The sequence below is a fragment of the Spinacia oleracea genome, chromosome 5, assembly GCF_020520425.1.
Source record: "Spinacia oleracea cultivar Varoflay chromosome 5, BTI_SOV_V1, whole genome shotgun sequence".
NCBI lineage: Eukaryota > Viridiplantae > Streptophyta > Magnoliopsida > Caryophyllales > Amaranthaceae > Spinacia > Spinacia oleracea.
Genome location: NC_079491.1, coordinates 73,010,355 through 73,018,849, shown reverse-complemented (window position 1 = coordinate 73,018,849; position 8,495 = coordinate 73,010,355). Strand labels below are relative to the sequence as shown.

General features: G+C 35.7%; 1 protein-coding gene across 1 annotated transcript; it reads left to right on the top strand.

Moving 5' to 3' along the window:
- The first annotated feature begins 2,244 nt into the window (after nucleotides 1-2,244).
- Nucleotides 2,245-7,986, top strand: LOC110800070 (shaggy-related protein kinase eta). The gene is made up of 12 exons (XM_022005355.2): nucleotides 2,245-2,477; nucleotides 2,834-2,926; nucleotides 4,229-4,288; nucleotides 4,383-4,655; nucleotides 4,735-4,809; nucleotides 4,886-4,942; nucleotides 5,784-5,924; nucleotides 6,025-6,075; nucleotides 6,191-6,286; nucleotides 6,482-6,565; nucleotides 6,678-6,779; nucleotides 7,397-7,986. Exons 1-12 carry the CDS (start codon nucleotides 2,463-2,465, stop codon nucleotides 7,499-7,501), a joined length of 1,152 nt encoding a protein of 383 aa, XP_021861047.1. The 5' UTR covers nucleotides 2,245-2,462; the 3' UTR covers nucleotides 7,502-7,986.
- Nucleotides 7,987-8,495: the final 509 nt, after the last annotated feature.

Here is an 8,495-nt window from a genome sequence, read left to right as displayed (position 1 = left end):
TTATTAAGAAGTTGTTTGGCGTTCGGATTTCAAATACAATAGTGCTACTTCAATATCGCAATTTCAATATCGCAATTTTAATACAACAATTTCAATATCGCAATTTCAATACCGCACTTTCAATACCGCAATTTCAATACCGCAATTTCAATGTCGCAATTTCTATATCACAATTCAATAACGCACCCTTTACTCGCCTTTTCAAGGCGATGTGGTTTTGCACCTAACGGTGTTGTACGCATTTCAATAATTCCTTTTCTATTTGTGATGATGCTTTACGTGTTTATTGCTTTCATCACCCAACATGCTAAATACAACAATATACAAAAGGTTACATCACGGTTAACAAAGATAATTTTTGGACAAACCGGCCTTAGGTTCGTTGAATTAACTTTAAAGCAAAGTGACCACGTACAAATAGCAATTTCAATGATTCTAAATGCATGATTCAACCAAGCTAGTGCCATGATTATGATTTCGCAAAAATTATCCTTGTCTTGTGTTTGAATGTGTTTCTAAAGAATACCAAAATAAGCGGTTCGTTCCCGTACCCGAATCTCACACGTTCGGTTTCAAGATTCAATGCATTGTCCAAAAAGAGTCAACTTTGGTCCTTCCGAACGGGACCCTTAATATGTTTGGTGGCGGCTCTGTCAATGTTCAAAATTTTGAAAGCCGTAGGGCTATTTTGCGTACTTTCTTATATTGTGAGCTTTGATTTTCTATGTTCAAAATTCAATTACATCACTTGTGTGAACTTAAAATTTGGCTCCCCTTTTAGGGGTGGGATTGAGAAGATCAAGTCAAATCTAGTTGATCACACACTTGACAAATTGAACAAGTTAGAGACCTTGGTGAGTCTTAAACAAGATTCATCAAGCTCTCATAACTTACATACAAAATTCAATGTATAAGCTTTACGAAATACGAAAAATACCACTACAAGAGCAAATACAAAAAAGAAAAAAAACCCTACATCTCCAGAATATAAATTTGAATAACATAAATATAATGACAGACTATTTCGAGACAAATCTTCCAAATTTATGAAATAAATTGAAAAATAATTCGAATCAATCTAACAAATATAGAAAGCGTCATATTTTAATTATGCATTTGATGTATGTTTATTCAATTTAATAAAAAAAAGTAGGTACTTTATTCAAATGGTTAGACCATACAATTTATAACTTATGCTACATTATTGGAATATTGCATTTTATCTTAGACATCTACCAACATTTCAATTGTATAACATCATTAAAAAATATATTTCTCATATAGATGTAGATATATCCTTGATTTATTAATTTCATCACTACTCTCTATTTGTGTTATTACCATTATAATGTATTAAATGAATGGAATATAAATACAAATAAAATAGTAAAACTAAAAAAAAATTAGGTTGAATATCTTCATAATGTAAATTTGAATAACATAAGTATAATAACAGACTATTTCGAGACAAATCTTCAAAATTTATGAAATAAATTGAAAAATAATTCGAATCAATCTAACAAATATAGAAAACTTCAATTTTTTAATTCTGCATTTGATGTATGTTTAATCAATTTAATAACAAAAAAAAAGTAGGTACTTTAGTCAAATGGTTAGATCATACAATTTATAACTTAAGCTACAATATTAGAACATGGCATTTAATCTTAGGCATCTACCAACATTTCAATTGTCTAACATCAATAATTTTTTTTTCTCACATAGATGTAGATATATCCTTGATTTATTAATTTGATAACTACTCCTTATTTTATTTACTTGGAAAAAGCTACATGTACACTTAGTGTACAAGATTCTCTTGTACACCACCATTAATTTGTTGACATATCATCAAACCCACTAAAAATGAGAATGAAACACAATAAATATGTCATTTCAAACAATAGAAAAACATGGTGTACAAGATGATTTGTACACTAAGTATACATGTAGTAGGATCCTATTTACTTCCTAATTTATAGAAATCTTGTTTTTCTTTTGATGCAAATGAGCCACGAGGGTAATATATATTACAAATGGGGGGCGGAGAGATTTGAACCTGAGACCTATTGTACACAAGCCCTCAGTCTTAACCACTAGGACAAGATATCATTGGTAATTTATAGAAATCTTATGCATTAGCACGGATCTAGTATCGTTAAAAGCAAAATGGTCCTAATTGGAATTATCGTAAGCAATTTTCCCTAATTAAAAAGAGATTATATGTGTAATAACAAAAAAAAGAAAAGAAAAGAGAGTTTGGATCGAATTGAAGGACTCGGGGGTAAGGGCAAGAGCTGTAATCACATGGATATTGTCGTAACTGGGGTCGTCTTCTTCCCCTTTTCTTTCTCTCTCCTCCTTCCTCCGTCGCCCTAACCTCCTCCATTCTTTCCCATGCTCCCCTAAGAAACTCCCCCTTTCTCCCTCCGCTTTCTCTCTCCTCCTCCTTTCCAGCTTCCATGGCTGACGACAAGGTACTCTTCTCCCTCCACTTTCTCTCTTCTCTTTGTTTCTTTCTAGATCTAGATTGTCAAGCTTCAATTTCATATTTTTCAGGCCTTTATTTGGGATTGAATTTTGCATTTTCTTAGGGTTTTAAATCTGATCTACAAACGGATCTTGTTTTTCTTAATTTACTTATTTTTGCAGAATTTGTAGCTTTTTTTTAGATCTGAAATGCCCTCGATTTCAGCTGTATTGATGTGAAATTGCGGAATTGATGTGTATACTCTTAGAGCGTTGAGCTAAGTTAGATTAGGTTATTTTGGGGATTGCGTATGACATCTGATGTTGGAAATTTAATTGATTGTTTTTGTTGTTGTTGGTGCAGGAGCTACCTTCTACGGTAGTAGACGGCAATGGTGCTGTTACTGGACACATAATTTCGACTACAATTGGGGGTAAAAATGGAGAACCTAAACAGGTGTGTAGTATGCTCTGTGTTGGTTGTTGGATCTCTTGATGATATGAACATAAATTTCGCTAGTTTCTTGTCTAGGCCATGTTAGTTGTTAGTGTGTGATGGTTTCCGACTTGTTTAAAAACAATATGCTGTCTAGGGGCGTTAATTACTAAAAAAGTAGAGAGATGGGAGGTTACAAACCGACAATTCGTGGAGAGGTAGATAAATAGATCGAACCGGACGATTCGAGCTTTTGGAGAGGGTCTAGGTGATTATGAGTACTCTGTTTTCTCTGCCTGTGTGAATCTGTAATTGCTATGTTTTTGCTTGACACCACTAGTTAGGTAGCTTTTGATCTCTTTTAGCTATATGTTGTGCTCCTATACCGTTCTTGGATTTATTAGGATGTATTATGTTTGTCTCAAGCTAAAGACTTCTTTTGGCCTTGTTAGAGTCCGATGTTTATCAAATTAGAAGATTTTTGAGAGGTCTAAGTGATTATGAATACTATGTTTTCTCTGCCTGTGAGAATATGTATCTTTTGTGTTATTGTTTGACATCACCAGTTATGTAGATTTTAATCTCTATTAGCTATGTGTTGTGCTCCTCCATCGTGCTTGGAATATTTTAGGATGTATTATATTTGTCTCACAGTCACAGATCTGATTCAACTTTTCAATAGTGCTTGTGAATTCTTTGTTTTCTCTGCATGTGCTAAGATTTGTTTTTTATGCTTTTGCTTAACACCATCAGTTCTTTAGCTTTTAATCTCTTAAAGCTATCAGCATTTATTGACATATTGTTATTAGTTTGAGTAAGGCTCTATTCTGTTAGACTTATTTTGACTTATTTCACACAAAATATGTTCAGTTAAGTTCAGAAAAAGTAATTTTTTTCCATACATTTTCACACACAAATAAGTTTATCTTAGACAAAATAAGTTATTTTCAGGTTCAGATAAGTTCATTTAATATAAGTTCAGAAAAAAAATAAGTCGAATAGAACAGGGCCTAAGGCATTTAAAGATGTACAGTACTTCTAAATTTTAATAGGATGTATGATCTTCTCGAGCTTAAGAATTATTTAGTTGTTGTTAGAGAGGGTTGAAGAGCTTGTTAAAATTCTCTGTTTTCTCTGCTTTCTCTGCTTGTGCTAATATTTATCTATTATGCATTTCAATGATGCCACCAGTTCTGTTGCTTTTAAATCTCTTTAAGCTATCAGCCCAAATTGTTATTATTTGGAGCAAGGTTGTGGAAATCAATTGTTACTTTATGTGTCTTTGACTCTTTCTAGTTTAACATACCCATTTTGTTTTTTCAGACAATCAGTTACATGGCAGAAAGAGTTGTAGGCACTGGGTCTTTTGGAATTGTATTTCAGGTGATATATCAATCATTAAGAGTTGGGACCTATTTTGGTCCAGAAGAGAACATTAAATTAACTATTTTCTCGGTATGATGATGTCTTTGTTTAGGCAAAGTGTTTGGAAACCGGAGAGACTGTAGCAATTAAGAAGGTGTTGCAAGATAGAAGGTATAAGAACCGTGAGTTGCAGTTGATGCGAGTGTTAGACCATCCCAATGTTATTTCTCTCAAGCACTGTTTCTTCTCAACCACGAGTAAAGATGAGCTTTTCCTCAACTTGGTGATGGAGTATGTTCCTGAGACCATGTATCGGGTTTTGAAGCACTACAGTAGTGCTAATCAAAGAATGCCACTCATCTATATAAAATTGTACACGTATCAGGTAAGTTTTACTCTCTTTTCAGTTTTCAATATGCTAATTTTTCTGTTTCAGATTTAAATTTAGCGGGCTCACATTGCAGATCTTTAGAGGCTTGGCTTATCTGCACAATGTTCCGGGAGTTTGCCATCGGGATTTAAAGCCTCAAAATGTTTTGGTATGTTGTTTTTACATTGGATCTTTCCAAGCATGTTTGAAAGACAAGCTGAATTTGACGTAAATGATTCCTGCAGGTCGATCCCCTCACTCACCAAGTGAAAATTTGCGATTTTGGAAGCGCCAAAGTTCTTGTATGTCAATCCTCCTTTCCATTCTTTGTTTATTAACCCCATTCATCATACCGCATGTTGGAGTCTGGAATTATTTCGTTGTAGTGGTTGGCGAGGCATGTTCTCTCCCTGAAAATTGTGATTTGCGTTGTCTATTTGTGAATATTGGTCGATTAAGTTGCTCGTGTAATGCATCAACCTGTTCTTTACATTTACTGTATGTATGGTCATCTTCTGTTGGCGAGGCATGTTTTCTCCCTGAAAATTGTGATCTGCATTGTCTATTTGTGAATATTGGTCGATTAAGTTGCTCGTGTAATGCATCAACCTGTTCTTTACATTTACTGTATGGTCATCTTCTGTTATGTGTCTCAATCCTCTCTCTTATCATATATAAAAAGGGTGATGAACCGATGATTGATTCTGTGCATACATTAACGTGGTGCTGTCACACGATGGTACTTCCTCCGTATTTAATTAAAAGATACACTTTCCATAATCGGCCGTATTTAATTAAAAGATACACTTTCCTATTTTTGGCATGTCATGGTCCCCACTTCCAATTATATTAATTTTTCTCTCCCTCTTGTGGTCCCCACACTTGCTCACAATGAATAATTCACCCGCTATCAATTTCTTACGATAAATAATAACTCTATACCCCACTTTCATCTTATTTTAATAAAACTCACCCTCCTAAAACTATATGCCTGTCAAACTGTATCTTTTAATTAAATATGGAGGGAGTATCATTTGAAAGAACTTGTTCCTTTTGCATAACTTCCATCTCTTTTCTTGGTAAAAGGGTGGAGGGTAGCACTCAAATTTAGGTATATTAACCTCGAGTTTCTTTCTGCACCAGGTCAAGGGTGAAGCCAATATCTCCTACATTTGCTCTCGGTTCTACCGAGCTCCTGAGCTTATCTTTGGCGCCACTGAATATTCATCTTCTATAGATATATGGTCTGCTGGTTGTGTTCTCGCAGAACTTCTGCTGGGCCAGGTGAGCCTATTTCTTAAACTTAAGCTTGAGGATTCTTTGGAGGTGACATGTCTATTTGTATGGAACATGCTCGTCATTTGTGTTATTTTGATTTTTCCAGCCATTGTTTCCTGGGGAAAATGCTGTTGATCAGCTTGTTGAGATAATCAAGGTACCCTTTCAAAAGTTTCAATTTAGAAACTTGTAGAGAATTTTAATGTGAAGTTGGAAGTTAATGCTTATTCTTTTCTGTTTTTGCGATGACATTTTATATCAAATATTTGAAGGTTCTTGGTACACCAACACGGGAAGAAATTCGATGCATGAATCCGAATTACTCTGATTTTAGGTTTCCCCAGATAAAAGCAACTCCCTGGCACAAGGTATATTACTTGTATATGTGATACTTCCTATTTTTGTTCACGAATTCTGCGTATGTCAGTTGAACTCATCAAAGTTATCCTGATTCTTATATTTTCCTGCATTTTTCCAACATGTCATTGAGGAATTGATTAAAGACGAGCTTAAAGTTAATTTTGTAAAGTTAAAGTAGTGTTTAATTTTTCCCCCCGTTCCAGGTTTTCCACAAACGCATGCCTCCGGAAGCCATTGATCTGACTTCAAGGCTACTTCAGTACTCACCTAGTTTACGCTGCACTGCTGTAAGTCTCAAGATTTTTCAACCAACCTAAAATCCTATATGGATGTTATAATGTCTGCGTTAAGACTAAATTTCAATTAGGTGTTGATTTGGGTTGTCTGATTTTTTCCCAGTTGGAAGCATGTGCACATCCTTTCTTTGATGAACTTCGGGAACCGAATGCTCGCCTACCTAATGGTCGCCCATTGCCTCCTCTCTTCAATTTTAAACAGGAAGTATGTTTGGTATATCTTATGCTTAATTAGTTATGTTTTACACGTTTATGCTGAGCCAGATGAGACAGACAAGTATAAGACATGATCATGACCCCTTCAATGATAAAAATGCCAATTAATTATGTCTGCCCAGAGGAAGTACAGGGGCTCTATTGCTTTGTGCCCAAACCCTATTTGGTTTTGTACATCACTTGATAATTTGTTTTAAAGGATTATCCAGTGTGAAGGAGACCCTTTTCACCGCTGAGGGGAATTTTTTTCTTTAACTTGATAATGAAAATGAATATATTTTTATTTTAGCTTGAAGAAAATTGAGTGGCTGATTAACTAGCATAAAACTTAGCCAGATCAAGTAAATCCATCATCCTTGTGATTTGGTTAAGTCTCACTTGGGCTTGTATTTTATACTCACCCCCGACTTTCTTTTATTAGGCAAAATATCTTGCTCTCTTTTCACTGCTTTCTGGGATCATGCAAAAATACATCGACTTTTACGTGTTCTGTGTGGAACATCTAAAAAATACATTTATATTCGGTCTGAATTTGCATGGAGACACGAGCAGCATTCATAATATTAAGAAACCATGTGTGAACTGAGTCAATATTTTTGGTTGCAGCTGTCTGGAGCATCTGGAGCTTCCTCAGATCTAATTAACAAGTTGATTCCAGAGCACGTGAGGAGACAATATAGTCATAATTTGATGCATCCAACAGGGACATAATATCAAAATAGGGCATGTGATGTTTTTTGCTGGTTGGTGAGTGAGATCTTGTGGATTACCATGATCAAGAGCTTAGTCACAAAGTACGGAGGCATCCCTATATATACTTTTCTCGTCCAGAACAAGTAGGCAGTCTTTATGCTGAACCTGCCTCTGCCTGATTTATTCATCGCTCACTCATTCTCACTGCCAATGTGCTTTTTTGTCTGTAAATTGTTGATAGAAAGGTCAATCTGATAATGTACTCATTCGAAGTTAGTAGAGGAGGTTGTAATTGTTAATGGCTGATTAGGAAAGACCGCTGAAGAGTGGTGGAGACAGAAAGGTGTAGTTGGTGGTGGGTGTATTTTCTTGTCTATTTTGTTTCCTCTGTATGTTATTCCTTAGTTTTTCCATCTTCATCGCACCAGATGCGGACCTTGGACAGGGAGAAGTGTAGTACCATTATTATCAATCATCCTGTGAAAATTAATGTTTGCTTACAACTGGTGTTGATAATTTTGCATTGGAGGAATTTAACAATGGACGTGGAGTCTGTCCAAACTAAAACTTCTACCTCCCTTGGAGGATAAAGAAAAGCAAACCCTTCTGCTTGGGTAGGGGAGCTCGCACAAATAGGCCGACCTTGTTGGGCCAGTTGCGTCCTTCCTTTGCTTATGACCCAACCGACTACTGCACCGCAACACTCTGGATGCTTAACTTTTATCCGTTTCCACGCTCCATCTGTTATAACCAGAAAAGACTGGCCAGAATGGCGCTGTCCCACATGCCACTCGATAGAGTTGGGTCTGGATCCCTCCATCGCGATTTCCAATTAAGAATCGATGTGGGACCACAATTTGCATTACGAAATACACATGCATTCTTGTGTAACCAGATGCTCCAAAGGACAACAACAACCTCAGCTATCCGGTTGTCATCACTTCCATCTTCATTCATGAGGTAAAAAAAGGATATGTTTGGAGCCAAATGCCAACTCTAGACGGGTAGAAAG